Below are 20,750 nucleotides of genomic sequence, written 5' to 3' on the forward strand. Positions count from 1 at the left end.
TTCACTAATTAAAAAAAAAAAAAATTATATAAACTCAGCAAAAAAAGAAACGTCCCTTTTTCAGGACACTGTATTTTAAAGATAATTTTGTAAAAATCCAAATAACTTTACAGATCTTTATTGTAAAGGGTTTAAACAATGTTTTCCATGCTTGTTCAGTGAACCATAAACAATTAATGAACATGCACCTGTGGAACGGTCGTTAAGACACTAACAGCTTACAGACGGTAGGCAATTAAGGTCACAGTTATAAAAACTTAGGACACTAGAGAGACCTTTCTACTGACTCTGAAAAACACCAAAAGAAAGATGCCCAGGGTCCCTGCTCATCTGCATGAACGTGCCTTAGGCATGCTGCATGGAGGCATGAGGACTGCAGATGTGGCCAGGGCAATAAATTGCAATGTCCGTACTGTGAGACGCCTAAGACAGTGCTACAGGGAGACAGGAAGGACAGCTGATCGTCCTCGCAGTGGCAGACCACGTGTAACAATACCTATACAGGATCGGTACATCTGAATATCACACCTGCGGGACAGGTACAGGATGGCAACAACAACTGCCTAAGTTACACCAGGAACGCACAATCCCACCATCAGTTCTCAGACTGTCCGCAATAGGCTGAGAGAGGCTGGACTGAGGGCTGGTAGGCCTGTTGTAAGGCAGGCCCTTACCAGACATCACAGGCAACAACGTCGCCTGTGGGCACAAACCCACCTTCGCTGGACCAGACAAAACTGGCAAAAAGTGCTCTTCACTGATGAGTCGCAGTTTTGTCTCACCAGGGGTGATGGTCAGACTCGCGTTTATCGTCGAAGGAATAAGCGTTACACCGAGGCCTGTACTCTGGAGCGGGATCGATTTGGAGGTGGAGGGTCCGTCTTGGTCTGGGGCAGTGTGTCACAGCATCATCGGACTGAGCTTGTTGTCATTGCAGACAATCTCAATGCTGTGCGTTACAGGGAAGATATCCTCCTCCCTCATGTGGTACCCTTCCTGCAGGCTCATCCTGACACGACCCTCCAGCATGACAATGCCACCAGCCATACTGCTCGTTCTGTGCGTGATTTCCTGCAAGACAGGAATGTCAGTGTTCTGCCCGGATCTAAGTCCCATTGAGCACGTCTGGTACCTGTTGGATCGGAGGGTGAGGGCTAGGGCCACTCCCCCCAGAAATGTCCGGGAACTTGCAAGTGCCTTGGTGGAAGAAAGGGGTAACATCTCACAGCAAGAACTGGCAAATCTGGTGCAGTCCATGAGGAGGAGATGCACTGCAGTACTTAATGCAGCTGGTGGCCACACCAGATACTGACTGTTACTTTTGATTTTGACCCCTCCTTTGTTCAGAACATATTCCATTTCTGTTAGTCACATGTCTGTGAAACTTGTTCTGTTTATGTCTTAGTTGTTGAATCTTTTTATGTTCATACAAATATTTACACATGTTAAGTTTGCTGAAAATAAAAGCAGTTGAAAGTGAAAGGACGTTTCTTTTTTTGCGGAGTATACATACATATATATGTATAAAAATGTCCTGACAATAATGTCACAGTGCAAAATATCATAATGGTCCTAAATGTACTTAAAGAAAATGAAAAGAAAAATAGAACTGTCTAAAAATCATTATCCATTAATCACAAACGACTAAAACTAAAAAAAAAAGTCAAAGAAAATCAGTGGGCAAAAGGTGTGGGAATGGTTTGGCTGGCAGTAAATCTTCAAGTTCTTGTGTATATTTAAAAATGACATCATACAGAAAATAACTTCTGAAATAAATTGTCATATTAAAGTACTAATAAGATGTTTTAATTTGATAGTATTTCATGTCACAGTATACAATTTCAACAAAAAAATAAAATAAAATATATATAAAAAAAATTAGCCCAAAGCAAAAGTCCAGTTAATGCTTGGATTTAGATGATAAATGGCACTAGGAATTAGAGAGAGTACATTTTTAAGAGTTATTGACTGTACATTCATATCACCATCTTGAATCAACATACAAGTTAATTACATTGCAAAGACATCTGTGTCTCATGATAACAGTAAGTGTATAATGACTGTATTTTTTCCATGACTTTTGAAACATTTTGGAGATTACAAATTTAAATAGTTTTCAGAAGCTACAATACATCCACCATACAATCATGCCAATAAACATAATGGAGAAATACTTTAAAAGCATTCTTTTTCTGACATGCATGTTTTTATTTTAAGAGATATTGGAAAAGTCAAAGCCATTGGAAAGAACAGTACTAAAACACATCCCTTATTGCTTTGGACGGCATGTCATCACAAACGCCTTCACATAATGAATACTGTTTTAAATATGCAAGTGAAATTGCAATGTAATACCCACTCTTTTACTTAGAAAGCAAACTCTCAATTGCCAGCATTGCACCAGCACATCTTTGGCCTTGACATTATTTATTTCTCATATATATATGCAGTACTGTGTAAATCATTAATATGTCACAAAATATACACATACTGTGATAATATGACAGAACAACAGCCCTTAAAAGGAGGATTTTTAAAGTTAACAATATTTCTTCTAATCACTGATTTTAATTACTGGTCTGATTACTGGTCAGTTTACTCTAGAATTGTATAGTAATTAGTGTACAAGGCATGAGGTTTGCCATATCAAAATTATACTGAAATAATATCAAAAACTAAGGAACAGATAAATAGTAAACTGGGCCCATCTCTGAGCAGTCCATTGATCTATTATCAGCACATATTCACATAAGGTAAAAGGAAAATCCCATACTGTATGAACACTGTTACACATTTAGATGTTGGATGAATAGCGCCCCTGTTGTGTGAGGTTGTGTTGGTAGCCACTCAAAATGCTCTTAAGATTAATTGCTTGTGCTTGTATTTTCTGCATTTGTAGGTCTCTTTGTTTAAAAGTGTCTGCTAAATGAATAAATGCAAATGTCTTATTAAATTTGGAGAGGTACGTATTGGTTTCATCTCATTCTGGGTGAAAAACTTGTGGATGAAGTGCTCTTCTGATTTTTACTGCTTAAAACTGAGCAAACACCAGATATGACATGCAACAACACACAATTCTGTGTTACCATTATTGCCACCGTTTATAAACATTTGCAAAGTCAATTGCCATCTAAAAAGCATTTGGGATATTATAAAAGCAACAAAGTCACGGGAGCACTTCTAAACACATTCGTTTCTCTAGTCTTTGTAAGAGTTACTCCTGATTAAGAGCAAGAAATCAAGTTTAAGGTCAAAAACAAAGAGTGTCAAAATAGTATAAGAGGTGCCAAGAACACTTTTGTCATAATACCATACCGTACATTCATTTGCTCACTGTCAGCTCTTTAAAAGCATATAGAGTAACGTAATGAAGAAATGAGAATTAAACATTGTTAAAATTTCCTTGCTTGGAGTTTTAAACATGTTTCTATACCAAAACCATCCATTCATATTTTAAAATAATAAATAATTTAAGTCTGGAACACACAGACAACTGAAAAAAAAAAAAAAAAGACTCCACTTGTGTTGAAGAATAGGAAACAATTATTTCTTGGACATGTAGCTTCCTATCTTTGGTTCCCAAAGCCTGTTTCTGTGGGATTTTGACCCTGCCAACTATCTTTTGGAGAATGGATGGAGGACAGATTATGCCATAGGCAGGATAACTTGGAAGGATGTGTATATATAAAAATCCATTAAACTCTGTTATGAAAACTAAACTAAACCTAAAAGGCAGGCAATGAATTGATTTCTTCATCATTTTGAGATGACAGCAATTATTTGACCTTCCATATCAACAGTTTGAGCTCATTGGAGTTTGAGCAGGTACAATGTGGTTTGATGAGAGCTTTCTACCATTGCATATTTGGTCTCATTCCCCCTTAGTCTTGATCCAAACTGCTTGCTCTGTTTGTCTATAATGGGACGGTTCAGACCAGCTGTTTTAGTACATCACAGCCATGGCAGTAGGGGAGTTAGATGTCCCTGACCAGTGCTTACATAATGCATCCTCAAGAAAACATGCCAGCTTCTCACAGTCTTCCTGTATGACACAAAATTGTTTTTAAACAGACAGCAAAATAAATAAATAAATAAATAAATAAATAAAAAGTGTTACCTATTCATTGGTAGCTTTTTCTGGACAAAACTATCAAACGACAATGTTGGCTGAGATTTTGCACTTACCTCACTGATGAAAGCATGGTGAACCAACTCGCTAGCCAAATCTTTGGGACTGTCAGCTGAAAAAAAGTACTTTTTAGCTATTTACACAAATATATTCTCTATATGGTTGGTTTGTTGATGACTTAAGCAAAGTATATGAATATCTGGAAAAAAGGCAATGGTGCACTTAACATCATGTATTGGGGAATGCACTATAATCAAATGAAGCATTTCGAATAACAAAAGCGAATCAAAAATGTATAAAAACTATTAATATACAGTCATTGATTCTAAGTATAACCAATACATTTCAAGTTTACTGCAAAATATTCTCATAAACACACACACACACACACACACACACACACACACACACACACACACACACACAGATAATAACAATTTTATTCAGAATTGTAATCTTTAGCACAGAAATTCTGTGTTCATTGTGACAGAATAAACGTGCCAAAACACATTTGTGCATGTGAACATTTACTTACATCGTAGAACATCACAGCTAAGTTGGCGGTGAAGCCGGTCATCCATCTTTAAGAAGAGAGAGAGCTACAGAGACAGAAAGGATAGATGATGATGCAAAATGTTCACAACTTTAATTTAGGTGAAAACTACTAGCCACACAAGATTAAACTCACATGACTCCTTGTGCCTTCCTCATTCGCTTCCAAATTACAGTGGATCTGGACGACCTATAGGGAGTAATTACGGGATTACAAAACTATTAACAAATAGTTTTTGATACATACTATATATTACACCTAAATGAGTTTTATATATCTTTCTCTATGAAATGATAATGGTAGCATTAGTACTGTGCAAAAGTTTTAGGCACTGGTGAAAAATGTTGCATAGTAAGGATGTCTTCAAAAATAATGGCATAAATAGTTTTTATTTATCAGTTAATGTCATGCTAACATTAAGTTAAGTCCAGTAAACATAAAAAAATCGAAATTAATATTTGATGTGACCACCTTTGCCTTCAAAACAGCACCAATTCTCCTAGGTACACCTGGACACAGTTTTTCTTGGTTGTTGGCAGTTAGGATGTTCTTGGAGAATTTGCCACAGTTCTTCTATCTGTTTAGGCTGTCTCAATTGCTTCTAGCTTTTCATTTAATCCAAGACTGACTCGATGTTCAGTAGAGGGTCTGTGGGGGCCATACTATCTGTTGTAGGGCTCCCTATTCTTCTATTCTATTTACAAAAGTAATGTTTGGGAGTCTAAAATTTATATTTCCTATTGACACACTAAAGCTGAAGGTATACATAACTATCTTAAGGTAAATGTTTTTGTGAAACATCTTAGTGCCCAAGACTTTTGTATACGCACGCACGCACGCACGCACGCACGCACGCACGCGGCCAAAGGTTTGGAATAATGTACAGGTTTTGCTGTTTCGGAAGGGAAGTGGTACTTTAATTCACCAAAGTGGCATTCAACTGATCACAAAGTATAGTCAGGACATTACTGATGTAAAAAAACAGCACCATCACTATTTGAAAAAAGTCATTTTTGATCAAATCTAGATAGGCCCCATTTCTAGCAGCCATCACTCCAACGCCTTATCCTTGAGTAATCATGCTAAATTGCTAATTTGGTACTAGAAAAATCACTTGCCATTATACCAAACCCTGCTGAAAGCTATTTGGTTTGTTAAATGAAGCTTAATGTCTTTGTTTATTTTTGAGTTGCCACAGTATGCAATAGACTGGCATGTCTTAAGGTAAATATTAGGTCACAGCTTTCTCTAGAAACTCATCAGTCAATAATTGTTTTGGAGGAATGAAGTCTATACAATGCTTGAAATTGCCAAAAAAATAAATTTCATACAAAAGGTGTACACTACAGTCTTCAAAGACAAAGGACAACTGGCTCTAACCAGGACAGAAAGAGATGTGGAAGGCCAGATGTACAACTAAACAAGAGGATAAGTACATCAGAGTCTCTAGTTTGAGAAATAGATGCCTCACATGTCCTCAGCTGACAGCTTCATTGAATTCTACCAGCTCAACACCAGTTTCATGTACAACAGGAAAGAGAAGACTCAGAGGTGCAGGCCTTATTGGAAGAATTGCAAAGAAAAAGCCACTTTTGAAACAGAAAAACAAAAAGAAAAAGGTTAGAGTGGGCAAAGAAACACAGACATTGGACAACAGATAATTGGAAAAGAGTGTTGTGAAAAAGTGTTCCCAACCCCTGAGCAAGACTGTAAGGTGTGTGAGAAGTGCCCAACAAGACAGCCACATCTACGGAGAGTGCTACAGGAAGTGTGGGGTGAAATGTCACCCGAGTATCTGGACAAACTGACAGCTAGAATGCCAAGGATCTGCAAAGCTGTCATTGCTGCACTTGCATTTTTTGATGAGAATTCTTTGAAGTAGTTCAAGATGTTCTGGAATTTTATTTCAAATTGTAATAGTAATTTTTCACGTTATTAATTTCCTGACTATACATTGTGATCGTTGAATGCCACTTTGGTGAATTAAAGTACCAATTTCTTTCCATAAAAGCAAAATCTGTACATTATTCCAAACTTTTGGCTGCCAGTGTGTATATTTTATATAAATATAAACAAATCTGTTATATACAGATAGTGCAAGGGAATGTAATGGCAGAAGAGGTAGGATATGTTGGATAAATATAAATAGACTAAGCTGTGTATTGCACATAATTATTGCTCAATGGGGCAGTCTTAACTGTTCATGAGATGGATAGCCTGAGGGAAAAAACTGTTCTTGTGCCTAACAGTTCTGGTGCTCAGTGCTCTGTAGCGCCGGCCAGAAGGCAACAGTTCAAAAATGTATTGGGCTGGGTGAGTGGGGTCCAGAGTGATTTTTCCAGCCCCTTTCCTCACTCTGGAAGTGTACAGTTCTTGAGGGCATGGGGTAACCAATAATTTGCTCAGCAGTCCAAACTGTCCTTTGTAGTCTTCTGATGTCCGATTTCATAGCTGAACCAAACCAGACAGTTATTGAAGTGCAGAGGACTGACTCAATGACTGCTGAGTAGAACTGTATCAGCAGCGCCTGTGGCAAGTTGAACTTACGAAGGAAGTACAATCTCTGCTGGGCCTTTATCACAATGGAGTCAATGTGGGTCTCCCACTTCAGGTCCTGTGAGATGGTATGACTGAATGACTCCACTGCTGCCACAGTGCTGTTCAGAATGGTGAGTGCAGTCAATGTTGGGATGTTCCTCCTAAAGTACACTATCATCTCCACTGTTTTGAGTGTGTTCAGCTCCAGTTTGTTTTGACTGCACCAGACAGCCAGCTGTTCAACTTCATCGTCATCCTGGATGAGGCAGATGAAAGTAGTGTCATCTGCAAACTTCAGGAGCTTGACAGAGGGGTCCTTGGCAGTGCAGTCATTTGTGTACAGAGAGAAGAGTAGTGGGGAGAGCACACATCCCTGGGGGGGCACCAGTGCTGATCATACAGGTGCTGGAATTTAATTTCCCCAGTCTCACTAACTGCTGCCTATCTGTCAGAAAGCTGGTGATCCACTGACAGTTAGAGGTGGGAGCAGAGAGATGGGTTAATTTAGTCTGGAGAATAGCTGGAATGATGGTGTTGAAAGCCGAACTGATGTCCAAAAAAAGGATCCTTGCATATGTCCCTGGTCTGTCCAGATGTTGAAGGATATGATGCAATCCCATGTTGACTGCATCATCAACAGACTTGTTTGCTCGATAAGCAAATTGAAGGGGATCCAAAAAAGGGTCCAGTGATGTCCTTCAGGTGGGCCAACACCAGTCTCTCAAATGACTTTGTGACCAAAGATGTCAGAGCGACGGGTCTGTAGTCATTGAGTGCGTTTACATGGACACCAGAAAGCAGCGTATTGCGAGACTGCGGCTTGAGAGAAAGCTGTGTTCCTGTTTACATGTACAATATAAGCGGCATACACTTAACTCGTGTATACACGCGGCTTGGTGAGAAAGCAGCGTTCTCCATAGCAACGTAATATCCCCGTGACACTAGTGTAAATAAACACAGCATCTGAGAAAGACTTTGCTATTTTACTCTGTTGCTTCACTTTATTTACATATATTCCACAGTTGTTGCTGTGTTCGTTTCCTTAACTTTGTTGCAACCTGCAGCGGAATTGCAAAGCAATAGTGGGGTTTTCTCTATTACGTAAAATATCGGTATTCATCGGTCAATGATCGGATTTTAGACAAGTGGGTGAAACACCGTATGGGCCCTGTGCTTTCCTTGTCTTTTGTTTCCAGAAGACCCGGCACACATCCTCTTCACAGATCTTAAGTGCAGGTTGAGTAGCAGGAGGGGGGAGTAGGGTGGTTGCAGGAGGTGTTGATGTTTGTGTGAAGTGAAGTTCAGAGCGGGTGTGGGGTGTGAGACTGGGCTTTTCAAATCTACATTAAAACACATTCAGGTCGTCAGCCAGTTGTTGATTCCCTACAGTGTTGGGAGATGGTATCTTGTAGTTAGTAATGTCTTTCAGGCCTCCCCACACTGATACAGGTTTGTTAACTGAAAACTTGTTTTTCAGCTTCTCAAAGTAGCTTCTTTTAACCACTCATCTCTTTTGTCAGTGTGTTTCTGGTCTGATTGTACAATATTTTATCCCCACTTCTGTAAGCATTCTTTGGCCTGACGAAGCTGCCTGAGTTTTGCTGTAAACCATGTTTATCATTGTTGAACGTTAAATAAGTTCTAGTAGGACTGCACATAACCTCACAGAAACTGATATAAATTATGATGTCACAGTATCTGTGAGCTCATCCAGATTGGTGTCTGCAGCTTTAAAAACACTCCAATCAGTGCAGTCAAAGCAGGCTTGTAGTTCCAGCTCTACTTCACTGGTCCATCTTTTTACAGTCTTTACTACAGGTTTAAGCTGATTTAAGTTTCTGCCTGAAGGTCGGAAGAAGATGAACCAGACAATGATCAGAGAGTCCCAAAGCTGTTCTAGGGACAGAGCGATATGCATCCTTTAATGTTGTGTAGCAGTGATCCAGTATATTTCTGTCTCTGGTGGGGCATGTGATGTGCTGTCTGTATTTTGGCAGTTCACACGTGAGGTTGGCTCTGTTAAAACTGCCGAGAATAATAATAAGTGAGTCTGGGTATTGTTGTTCCGTGTCTGTGATGTGATCAGCCTTCTGTTGCAGCGCTGCATTCACACAAGCTTGGAGGAAAATAAACACTCAACAGAATAAAAAAGGAAAACTCCCGTGGTGAGTAGAAAGGCTTACAGTTGATAAAGAGTGCTTCCAAATTAGGACAGCACATCTTCTTTAATGCTGTTACATCTGTACACCAACTTTCACTGCTGTAAAAGCATGTTCCACCACCTCTCGTTTTCCCCCATAACTCCGCAATGCGATCCGCTCTGAACAGCTGAAAGCCCGGCAGATGTAATGCGCTGTCTGGAATGGCTTCACTCATCCAGGTTTCTGTGAAGCACAAGGCAGCAGAGTTTGAAAAGTCCTTGTTTGTACGGGTGAGGAGATGCAGTTCGTCCGTTTTGTTAGAAAGTGAGCAGAGATTCGCTAGATGAATACCCGGCAGCGCTGTTCGAAAGCTGCGCTGATGGAGCTTGACAGAGCTTTTTGTATTTGTTTGGATGATTTGAATGAATTGTATGAATTTTTAAAGCTTCTGAAAAGTTCCGAAGTCTAATTGTGGAGTATAGTGCAGAACTAGTCCACTTCCTTGATATTTGGGTCCAAAAGAGTGAGGGTAATCTCCTTACAACACTCTATATGAAGGAGACCGATAGAAACTCACTCCTCCTTGCCTCGAGTTTTTACCCAGTTCCTTTAAAGAGAGGTCTTCCAAAGAGCCAAATTTTCAGGTTAAGGCCAATAAGATTTGATAAATCAGAAATAATGCAACAGAAATTTGCTCAGCGCGGTTACCCACAGATGTGGATTGATGATGCGTATAAAGCAGCATTTCAAAAGACACTGCTTACTACAAAGCAAGAAACAAGAAACAAAGTTTTATTTTACATTTACTACTATCCACTCCCGTTTCAAACTACATAAAAAAACATTTTAGAGAACATTGGCATTTGTTCTCAACCGATCCTAACTTAGCAGACATGTTTCAGCACCCCCCTCTAATTGTGTTTAAAAGAGCTAAGAATTGATTCATGCCCAGTTTAGAAAATTAGAGCTTACATCTAACCCAACCAAGCTCAGCCCTGTTCCTAATGGCAATTATAGATGTGGTAATTGTGCCCAATGTACTGTAACAATACCTATAAAACAAATTATTTCTGTCATCTCCGCACTGAGAAAAGGTTTCCCATATCCAGTGTTTTCACATGTATTTCGACACATGTAGTTTACTTGATTCGTTGCGCTTGTGGTCTGGGGTATGTGGGAAAAACGTCTAGACAACTTAGACAATGCATAAGTGAACATAAAAGTTCCATTAGACGTGAACAATTCTCCAGTTGTGGTTCAGTTGAATAACTTTTAAACTTAAAACTTTTTCAATAACTTTATTGAAAAGGTCAAGCTGCCACATGGAACCTAGAGGTTGGGACATTGCAGGGATGTGAGGTCTTTTGGATTTACACTCTCCAAACATTAGCCCCAATGGATCTTAATGATGAACTTTCTTTTAATGTTATGCTGTGATGATGAAATTCATGTTTTGAAAACAAATGTATTTGTATATTTTTGTTATTTTTCTATGTTCAATGCAGAGTTATCTGTATGAAAATTTGTTATATTAAGGGGATTTATATTGTACATTCATTAATTTTTTTGTTTTTTATAGATATTAGTAATTTGTTTGTTTTCTTACTGTCTACTCAACATGGTAAATTGAACTTATTATTTTTTGGAAAGTGAACAAGGAGGTCTGATTGTCTTTCTATGGTATAATGGTTAATTTTTCACCTTTTTTCTGATTGCCATTGGCCATGACTGTTTGTAACTATTTTTGATTGGCCACTCTTTATTTTAAATTTGCAGGTGATTCATTCTTGGCTTTTTAATACCTGATGAAGGTCACATGACCAAAAGTTGTATTAATAAATGATATACCGTTTGCAATGATATATTGTTTATTTACTTCAGTGTTTTCCCCATGCACCTGCTGATAATTTATCAGGTGTGCAATGGCTTTTTTCTTCTTTTAAGTATAGAATCTTAAAAATACTCCGTAAACTGAGAAAAGATAGCTAAAATACTGTTCGTACATATATGAGATGCATTGATAAATTCTGGGAAATGTTTAAACAGACATCAACTTTTCCAAATTGACCCTTGCTCCAGTATCAGATCTGGACCCACTTCTAATTCATCAGCAGAAAATACTTACATATGGAAAACAAACTATCAAAAGGAGTTGAAGGTGTTATTCTACATTTTCCAAAACCAGTCTACTCACATTTCATTTAACATCAATCTTTCTCTTCTCATCTCTTTCTTACCTTTCTGGTTTCAGTCTCCTGTGGTTCTGGGGTTGGGGTCTTCACAGTCTCCATCTGTTCCTGTGACAAAGACAGAGCACGGGGGATTGGATGGGGCCGCTGGGAAGCGAAGTTCATCAGAGGGTATATGCCATTCCTGGACGAGCAGAAAATAAAAAGCTGTATACTCAAATGTACAAGCATGGAAATCAAAAGACAGTTTAAATCTAAGATCAGTTGATCTTCTCCATGACTTACTTGACATCCTCAAGGAATTTGTCCAACTCCAGAGGCGAGACATGGGAATACCTTAAAAGAACAAAATGAGGAGTTTAGAGGAAAGTGGGAAACAAGAGAATAAAAACGTTAAGTTTTAGAAACACACTTCAGATGAACTCCAGGTCGGTCTCGATGGTTAATCTCTGCCATGATGCCATTTGGGTCATAAGATTTAGTCTTTTCTTCCACACAGTTCTCAGGAAGGAGATCTGGGGAAAAAAAAAAAAGGAAAAAAAAAAGTTTCTTTGACCTAAGCCACACAGAAAGTGACGTACAAAGGAACAACAATTTCCCTTTTTGCATGAACGGCCCATCCATAATGTTTCTGTTACATCTGAGATCAAAACTAAAGTATTTTTACACTGAGAAGTCTGGAAGGTGTTTTCCATGTCCCACTTACACTGATTATTGATAAAACAGTGCGCAGAAAGCAGTTTTAAGGAGTGGACTTCAAATAATACTCTATGGAACAACAGGTCGTGAGCTGTGGGTCTCGTCTTAGCTTCTGTGAGCACACACGATTGGATAAATTCCTGTTGGTGTAGAGAGTTGAAAGCAATAGATTGAACCAAAAGAATTCAATTCAGAAGAATTCAAAAAATTCACTTTTAAGTCTTTTACCCTCATGAGAGGGTCCTCAAGTAACTGTCCAGCATGATCTATGGCCTCTTTCGAAACTGCAGTGTCTCCATTGGCCTGGATTTCCAACACTGCCATCTAAAGGTGAACGGGGAAATAAATAAAAAAATGAAAGAAGGTAAAAACAGAGGTCATATTTAAATGTTGATCTAAGGGGAAATATTGCTTGCTAACTTTGATTGTTAAGAGTAATTTTCTGACCTCCAAGGCACAAATCCCAAATGAAAATATATCAATGGCGTAGTCGTCTTCAGCAACTAAATGAAAACAAAAACAAAACCATCAAGAAATATACAGATGTATACACACAGAACAGCAAGTTAAACTAGAGGTGCACCGATCAGAAAATTTGAGGCCGATACTGATCACTGATATTTCTTTTAAAAGTGCCTTCTGCCACACTTTTGCAAGTTATATGCTAAAGTTATACGTTAATGCCTTTAAAATTGCATTAAAATGAAATTAATTGTGAATTGCTAACATTTATTTGAATTGAAAACAGTTATGAATAGTTCTGTTGTCAAAATGAAAGACCATTGTGACATACTGGCAACCATTAAACACCATGAGAGCTTACACAGCAGAGATACGTTCAACAACAAGAGAGATATATCCACATCAAGCTTCAAAACTGCTGCATTTATCATTTGTTTACAGTCTTTGGTGTTTTGTTGTAACGTAAATCACTAATTATTAAGCAACGGCGTGAAGATGCGGTGCCGTAACTTAAGGTTAAACTGTTATTGCGGTTATTAGTGGTATTGTGACAAACATACTGTATATATCTGATATATATTCATACACACTTTTAAAGCAAACCGGCATATTCATCTGAATTACAGCATGTCAGAAATTGTAAGTTCACGAATGCTTAGAACTGCCAACACCTCACCCTCCAGTGGGTGCAATGGCATGCTTTGAGGGCTGAGCAAGTACTCATTCATTAGAGTAGCAGTGTACTGTATGTGTAATTTTGTGCATGCTGCAATTAAAAAAAGCTCAGCCCTGAATTTAGGCATGACTGGCCGATCACAGATTTAAGACAAAGATCGGTCGATCAAGATCGGTGGCTGATCGATCAGTGGATCCCAAAGCTATACTACAGTATGTAGGGACAATGATTAATCTATGATTCATTTATCTTCTTATCTTTACCTTTGCTTCAAGCTAACTTATTGTTTTTGTGTTTAAAATATATTTAAACATTTTCAAAATATAGTTTAAGATCAAACAATAATTGGTATACCCCCTCCAGTCCCACCGCAGACCCCCTTGAGATAGACAGACATAAAAGATGGTAAAGGCGACATATACTCACGGCCATACTCTGGAGCAAAAAAGTGCTGGTTTCGCACTTCATCTCGATGCTGGTGCACATTTCCATGAATAGCCTCAGCAAAAACTAAGTGAAAGAGAGAAACACACAACATTATTAAATGAAACTCTTTGCAAATGCCAAGATAGTGTGAATAGAAGAATTACAGCAAGTGAACATTTTACAAGGTCTCCAGCAAATCAGCTTTTTCTATGTCCAAAAGAGATTCTGAAGATCTCTTTGACTGTCAAAACTGAAAAGAAATGCTCAGAATACATTACCTAACTGTCAGGATTATGGACCAATATACTCAAAACATTGTTAAAGAGGAAGGAAAACAAACAGACAACTTTGTGCAGTGTGTTTTTTTTCTAGGGAGATAACCACGTTCCTGTGCACATGGCATATAGAGCTAAGAGTGAACTTACCATTTACAAACAGCCTGTGCCAGACTGCAAAAGAAAAAAAGACGTTTTGTTAAAACAGAAGAAATGACCAAGTCAAATCATTTGGCGATAAAACTTAAATAAATCCCTATTAGGATTAAAAGACCCCATCAAACCTGAGCCAATCTTTATGAGACCGTTGTGCTGGATAAAGATGGTGTCACAGGTCAGGTTACCATGGATAATAGGTGGATCACATGAATGTAAGTAACTAAAAATGGAAAGCATAAAATATCAGTACATAATATACTGTATATGCCCAGTATATATCTCCAATCATTATTTTTGCAATTCCTTTGCTAATGGCAAAGCAATTACACAATCATTTTTAAACTAGTTTTAACAGCAGATTTAATAGAGATAATATTGAATATTCAATGTCCTACCTGAGCGCACCTAGAATCTGTGTGCACCAACGTTTCCACGCCTGACACACACAAAAAGTACAAACAGAAAGTGTCTTATGATTTCGTCATATTTCTGCCAGAAGATGGTGTTGTCCTCCAGCTTTTTGTGTGTGGGCTAATTTCATTTCATGACTGATGAAATGTCTAACCTTCACATTCATAGTTTTGTGGTTTTTCTTGGTCTTCTTCAAAAACTGCTTGAGGCTGCCAGATGACATATACTCTGTGATAAAAATCACCTGCATCACAGGAAACATGACAGAAAAAGTGAATGTCTGGATTTGGGGTAAAGTTCACAGAGGCCTTTGTTTACATCAGGTGTGTTCTGTTTCTCACCCTCGCTCTGCTCTCTCCCATGTCCAGCCAGTACTTGTGAAACTTCACGATGTTTGGATGCTCCACCTGCATGAGGTTCTCAAACATCTCCTTTATCCTGTCCTGCATAACATACAAAATAACATTTGGTTTTCCATTTCAAGTGTTGTTTCTGTATTCTGTTAAAATACAACCAGTTCACCACGATGACCGTTCAATATAGTAGGAGTTCACCGATGTTTGTGGTGCAGCAACAAGATGTTGTCACATTTTACCTTTACTGATCACATATGAGTTTTTATACCTTGCAGAACTAAATAATTTGGTTTTCTGTGATCTTCTGAATATTGTTGTTGTGAATTCTGCTGATTTAAATATGCCACCAAGGTAACTTGATCTAGCTGGCTGACATGAGGAGATTGTGTCATAATCATGAAAATTGGGTTGAAAACAATCAAATCAGTTATGTTTTGAACAGATGTTATTGTTTTCCAGCAAAATTGTTAATGAATTAATAGCTGTCATAGAGTTCATTATACAAACAAAACTATATACACCAATGAGCCAAAACATTATGACCACTTGCCTAATATGCTGTTGGTCCTCTGCAGCACAGACCCACAGGAGGCATGGACTCTACAAGACCCCTGAAGGTGTCCTGTGGTATCTGGCACCAAGACATAAGCAGCAGATCCTTAAAGTCCTGTAAGTTGCTAGATGGAGCCACCGTGGATCGGACATGTTGGTCCAGCACATCCCACAGATTAGGATCTGGGGAATTTGGAGGCCAGGGCAACACCTTGAACTCATCATCATGCTCCTCAAACCATTCCCGAACAATGTGTGCAGTGTGGCAGGGTGCATTATCCTTTTGAAAGGGGCCACTGCCATCAGGGAATACCACTGCAATGAAGGGGTGTAACTGGTCTGCAATGATGTTTAGGTAGGTGGCACGTGTCAAATTGACGTCCACATGAATTGCCGGACCCATGGTTTCCCAGCAGAATATTGCCCAGAGCATCACACTCCCTCCACCAGCTTGTCACCTTCCAACAGTGCATCCTGGTGCTATCACTTCCTTAGGTAAACGGCACACATGTACACTGCCGTTCACACGATGTAAAAGAAAACGGGACTTATCGGACCAGGCGACCTTCTTCCAGTGCTCCAAGGTCCAGTTCCGATGTTCGCGTGCCCATTGTAGGTGCTTTCGACGGTGGACAGGGGTCATCATGGGCACTCTGACTGGTCTGCGGCAACACAGCCCCATACGCAGCATGTGATGTGACACATTCCTCCCGTAAACTTCATTAAAATTTTCTGTGACTTATGCCACAGTAGACCTTCTGTCGGTTCGGATAAGATGGGATAGCCTTCGTTGCCCTCGTGCATCGATGAAACTTGGGCGCCCAACACCCTGTCGCCGGTTTGTCATTTGTCTCTCCTCGGACCACTGTCAGTAGGTACTTACCACTGCTGACCAGGAGCACCACACAAGCCTTGCCGTTTCAGAGAAACACATCCACCCCCTCCTCAGTGTCCATGACCAAGTATGCACTCTCAGTGCCTGAGACATTTCCCTGACTGACCTTAGTATAAAGTTGTCTGGTCATAACAATTTGGCCCTTGTCAAAGTCGCTCAGGTCTTTACTCCTGCCCATTTCTCCTGCATTCAACACGTTGACTACGAGAACTGATTGTTTGTTCGCTTACCATTTAAATCACCCAGACCATGATATGTGGCCTTGTTAGTAGATGATCAATGTTATTCACTTCACCTGTGAGCGGTCATAATGTTTTGGCTCATCAATGTATATAAAGTTAGCTGCAAACTGCTTATATATATATATATATATATATATATATATATAAAAAAAAGACAGCTTAAAATGAAATGAAAAATATACACAAATATACATATAAACAAAAAAATAAAATGCATAATTTTTTGTGGTGCAGCCAGTGAAAATGTTGGCAAGTAAACATTTATTCCGAACTTAATCCAAAATAAATCTTTGTTGCACTCTGCCCACCCAAGATATTTATATTCAAAATGAATACACAAAAAAAAGTGTAGTCCTACCTCAAAGGACTTGAAAACCTTCTTGTCTGAAAACTGCACTTCGTTCCACACCACCTCCACCCCCTCCTCAGTGTCCATGGCCAAGTACGCACTCTCAATGCCTGGGACATTTCCTTGACTTACCTAAACAAAAAAACAAAAACAAAAAACACCAAAAAAAAAAAAAAAAGTGGGGGGGGGGGGTGGGGGGATGGGTAGATAAAGCAAACAAGAGAGAAAGAGGAAAGGGGAAAAGAGATTTTTAGCTCACACAAAGTTCACAAAGTACCATTCAGCAAATGAAGCAATATTTACTCTATATTGCAAAACTTTCTACAGTGTTTGGAAATATGGTATTTTAGTATGAAGTTCTCAGTATTGTTAGTACAGGAAATGTGTATTTCTGTGAAGAGAAGCCCACAGGACACGCCCCCTTCACCGCCCCCTTCTCCACCTCCTGCTCCACAACTCTCCCAGAGCGCACGTTGTGAGTTGGCACAGCCTGAGCATGAATACACAGTCTTTGAGCGGCTGCCTAGCAGCCTGCAAGTTCTTGTCTGTTTTTCTCTTTGTAATGCTGTAAATAAAACGTATAATACAGAATCGGGTTAACTGCTGTTTGCCCCCAAAACACTTCAAGTTTCCACCTATTCTGGCCAGAAAAGTCCATTTATTATCACAACTGACCAAAAAGACAACAAACCGCCCAATGTTTTCTTATTTGGATTTCTCCATTTATAGGCTAGATTTGCTCCACTCCTGGTGAACGGTCAGCTCAAGTTGTGTGTTTTGGAGACAGACACAACATGATCTAGTCTCGCTGAGACACAGCTGCACTCAAAAAGGCCTTGGATAGATTTAACTCAAACTCACAATCATATGACCTAAAATTTATGATACTGTTTGTTATGGTTTAACAAAAGTGCTTTTTTCATTTGTCAGGGCATTTAGGCACAAAAAAAGTGCAAAAGTAGGACATGCTGTACATGCTTGTAACGGTAAAATTATAGTAAACAAACCACAAATAATGGGCATAATTAATTGCAATGTCCCAAAGCCTGAGTCAGCCACATTATATAAAAGTTAGCCAGCTCTTAGACAGAACAAGGAGGGTGGATCTTTATAAACACATATAAACACTTTATTGTGGCATTCAAGCAGACTGACTGCCAGCCACCACTGAAAGAAATCCAAGCCCAGACACTGGCCATTAAGACAACTGAAAGTGTATAAAATCAACCTTAGGACAACAGTAAAATTTAGAACAGGCTTTATCACACTTTAGAATTCACTGATACCGGCCGAGCACAGCAAAACTGGGTTATGCAAGACCAAAGACACAAAAAGCATGTCTAATTACATTTGGAGTTAATTAATTCCCTAGATGGCGGACAGACAGACGAAGAATGTCTTTAAAAACAAAATAAAAAATGCTTCCATTTCCTCTGTGAGCCAGAGTGCCCTTTTGCCCTTCTGGCATCGCAAAATTGTGGGCAATCAAAGGCTGTTTGTCCTGAACAAGTATCGGAACTCAATGCACTCCTGTAACGCACATAGAGGATGTTACTAGGATTTATCAAATTATGGTCTATTGTCCATAATAAAGGGATAGTTGACCCAAAAATGAAAATTCTCTCATCATTTACTCATGCCATCCCATATGTGTATGACTTACTTTCTTCTGCAGAACACAAACGAAGATTGTAGGTCCATACAATACAATTTAATGGGTACCAAAATGTTGAAGCTCTAAAAGGACATAAATACAGCATAAACATAATCCATACAACTCCAGTGGTTTAATTCAGAAGCGATATAATAGGTGTGGGTGAGAAACAGATCAATATTTAAAGCCCTTTTTGACCATAAATCTCCACTTTTACTTTCACATTATTCGTGCATATCGCCACCTACTGGGCAGGGAGGAGAATTTAAAGAAGAAAAAAAATATTGATCTGTTTTTTACCTGCACCCATCATACCGCTTATGAAGATATGGATTTAACCAGTGGAGTCTTATGGATTACTTTTATGTTTTCTTTATGTGATTTTTAGAGCATGAAAGGCCTGGTCATTATTTACTTGCATTGTTAGGAACTGTAGAGCTGAAAAATTCTTCTAAAAATCTGTGTGTTCAGCAGAAGAAAGTCAGTCTTGCCTGTCTTGGATGGCTTGAAGGTGAGTAAATGATTGGATAATTTAAATTTTTGGGTGAACTATCCCTTTAAAAGCATATAGAAAAACTAATATGTATGCATATACAGTGGGGTACAAAAGTCTGAGACCACAGTCAAATTCTGGAATTCAAAATGAAGTAGAAATAGAGAAAACATTTTTAGGAAATTAAAAAAAAGAAATTATGACAATATTTAGGATTCTATCATATTTCTAGATGACTATTGAAATGTAAGCAAGTTTGTAACATTGACTACGTTAACTCACTGGCACAAAAAGTCAGATTTCTTTGCTTCAATTGAAGTACACAAGATAGAATGTTTTCAAATCATGCTGGGATAACATGGATCATATTGAGAACAAACAAACTTGTGGAGTCAATGCCAGTTCAAGTGCATGCTGTCATTAAATCAAAAGGGGGCAAACTAAATACTAAGAAATTCTGAAAACCAGCTTATATGAATGTATGCTCAGTGCTTCTAAACCCCTTCTGCCATGAACCAGCATTACAGTTTTCCAATGAAAACAAACATTACGAACATCATTTCCTGCCCTTACATCCTCTACCCTGCTTCTGTCACAGATAAGCTTCCAGCATAGTGGTCTCTTACTGCATAATGTATGAAATGTAATAAGTTGCTCTTCTCTGGAACCACTTTCATCTCTTGGAAAACCAAGCATACTCCATTTCTACCCTTTTTTATCATATCAAAATGTATTTGAGGGCTAAGAGAAAATGTGCATGGATTTGCATGCATACCTGCATGAATCAGAGCTTTATCAAAGCTTTAACCAGGCAGGGGCATCATGCACACACTTAGTATAGTGGTACAGTTTTCATCTAGTGTGCAAGGGGACCCAACCTAATATGTACTGTTATTTATTTTAATAAACCAAGCAAAACTGCAACTGAACTTGACAGCCAGCGATCACCATGCATTTTCCTTTTAATGAAGAGTAGCTCTGACATTCTGAATAATAGTTCCTTTAGTTTTTCACAGGGAAAAATCATTTGAGTTCCAAGCAACAAAAGGATGAATATGATGACTTCATTTTCAGTTTTAAGCAAATTATCTGCATAAGGTACGACTCGATTGGACTGACCAAATTTACTTGAATGGCATTAGAATGGTGATTTCTGCAACAGCGTTTTAGACAAACTCTTTCGTTACCTACAATGATAAAAGAAATACTTAAATTCAAAAATCTAAGGGGGCACATTAGATTAGGCATGATGTTTCTGTATCCAGAACACAGAAAATGCAACAAAAATAAGCGTTCTAAGAGTACCCAGATGATGCACTTCTTCAACCATCAAAACGGAGTGTGGAATGTCGGACACTTCATGCACTCAGCGCTTGCCATACATAGCGGAAGGGATGGAGTTACCTGGCTGTGTTGCTGGTCTGACAAAACAATTGTAAATAATGGAGAATGTGGCAACTAGGGGAAACTTCAGTGAAAACAGCACCTTACAAATGTGAGTTGAATGTTTTACAATCACCCCACACTGTGTGAATATGTTCATTATTTTAG

The 20,750-nt window shown here is 38.7% G+C and overlaps 2 protein-coding genes across 5 annotated transcripts in view; one reads left to right on the forward strand and one right to left on the reverse strand.

Annotated features, from left to right (window-relative positions):
- The window catches only part of LOC127442139 (uncharacterized), a 439,805-nt gene that overhangs the window by 327,249 nt on the left and 91,806 nt on the right, over window positions 1-20,750 (forward strand). The window lies entirely within an intron of this gene.
- Window positions 1,785-20,750, reverse strand: part of nrbp2a (nuclear receptor binding protein 2a) — a 46,664-nt gene continuing 27,698 nt past the window's right edge. For 3 of the 4 annotated variants that reach the window (XM_051699960.1, XM_051699959.1, XM_051699961.1), the window contains 17 exons: window positions 17,062-17,184; window positions 15,000-15,101; window positions 14,813-14,902; window positions 14,643-14,683; window positions 14,373-14,467; window positions 14,239-14,262; window positions 13,814-13,897; window positions 12,697-12,752; window positions 12,478-12,573; window positions 12,257-12,389; window positions 11,963-12,065; window positions 11,836-11,886; window positions 11,599-11,734; window positions 4,818-4,871; window positions 4,665-4,728; window positions 4,186-4,241; window positions 1,785-4,042 (listed from right to left, as the gene is read on the reverse strand). In XM_051699960.1, coding sequence (XP_051555920.1) covers window positions 3,944-4,042; window positions 4,186-4,241; window positions 4,665-4,728; window positions 4,818-4,871; window positions 11,599-11,734; window positions 11,836-11,886; window positions 11,963-12,065; window positions 12,257-12,389; window positions 12,478-12,573; window positions 12,697-12,752; window positions 13,814-13,897; window positions 14,239-14,262; window positions 14,373-14,467; window positions 14,643-14,683; window positions 14,813-14,902; window positions 15,000-15,101; window positions 17,062-17,184 — 1,407 coding nt within the window. In that variant the 3' untranslated portion in view covers window positions 1,785-3,943. Of the gene's footprint in view, window positions 4,043-4,185; window positions 4,242-4,664; window positions 4,729-4,817; window positions 4,872-9,403; window positions 9,605-11,598; window positions 11,735-11,835; window positions 11,887-11,962; window positions 12,066-12,256; window positions 12,390-12,477; window positions 12,574-12,696; window positions 12,753-13,813; window positions 13,898-14,238; window positions 14,263-14,372; window positions 14,468-14,642; window positions 14,684-14,812; window positions 14,903-14,999; window positions 15,102-17,061; window positions 17,185-20,750 lie in introns of those variants that run through there. The other variant, XR_007897444.1, reaches the window with a different exon arrangement.

The sequence above is a fragment of the Myxocyprinus asiaticus genome, chromosome 6 (assembly GCF_019703515.2).
Source record: "Myxocyprinus asiaticus isolate MX2 ecotype Aquarium Trade chromosome 6, UBuf_Myxa_2, whole genome shotgun sequence".
Taxonomy (NCBI): Eukaryota; Metazoa; Chordata; class Actinopteri; order Cypriniformes; family Catostomidae; genus Myxocyprinus; species Myxocyprinus asiaticus.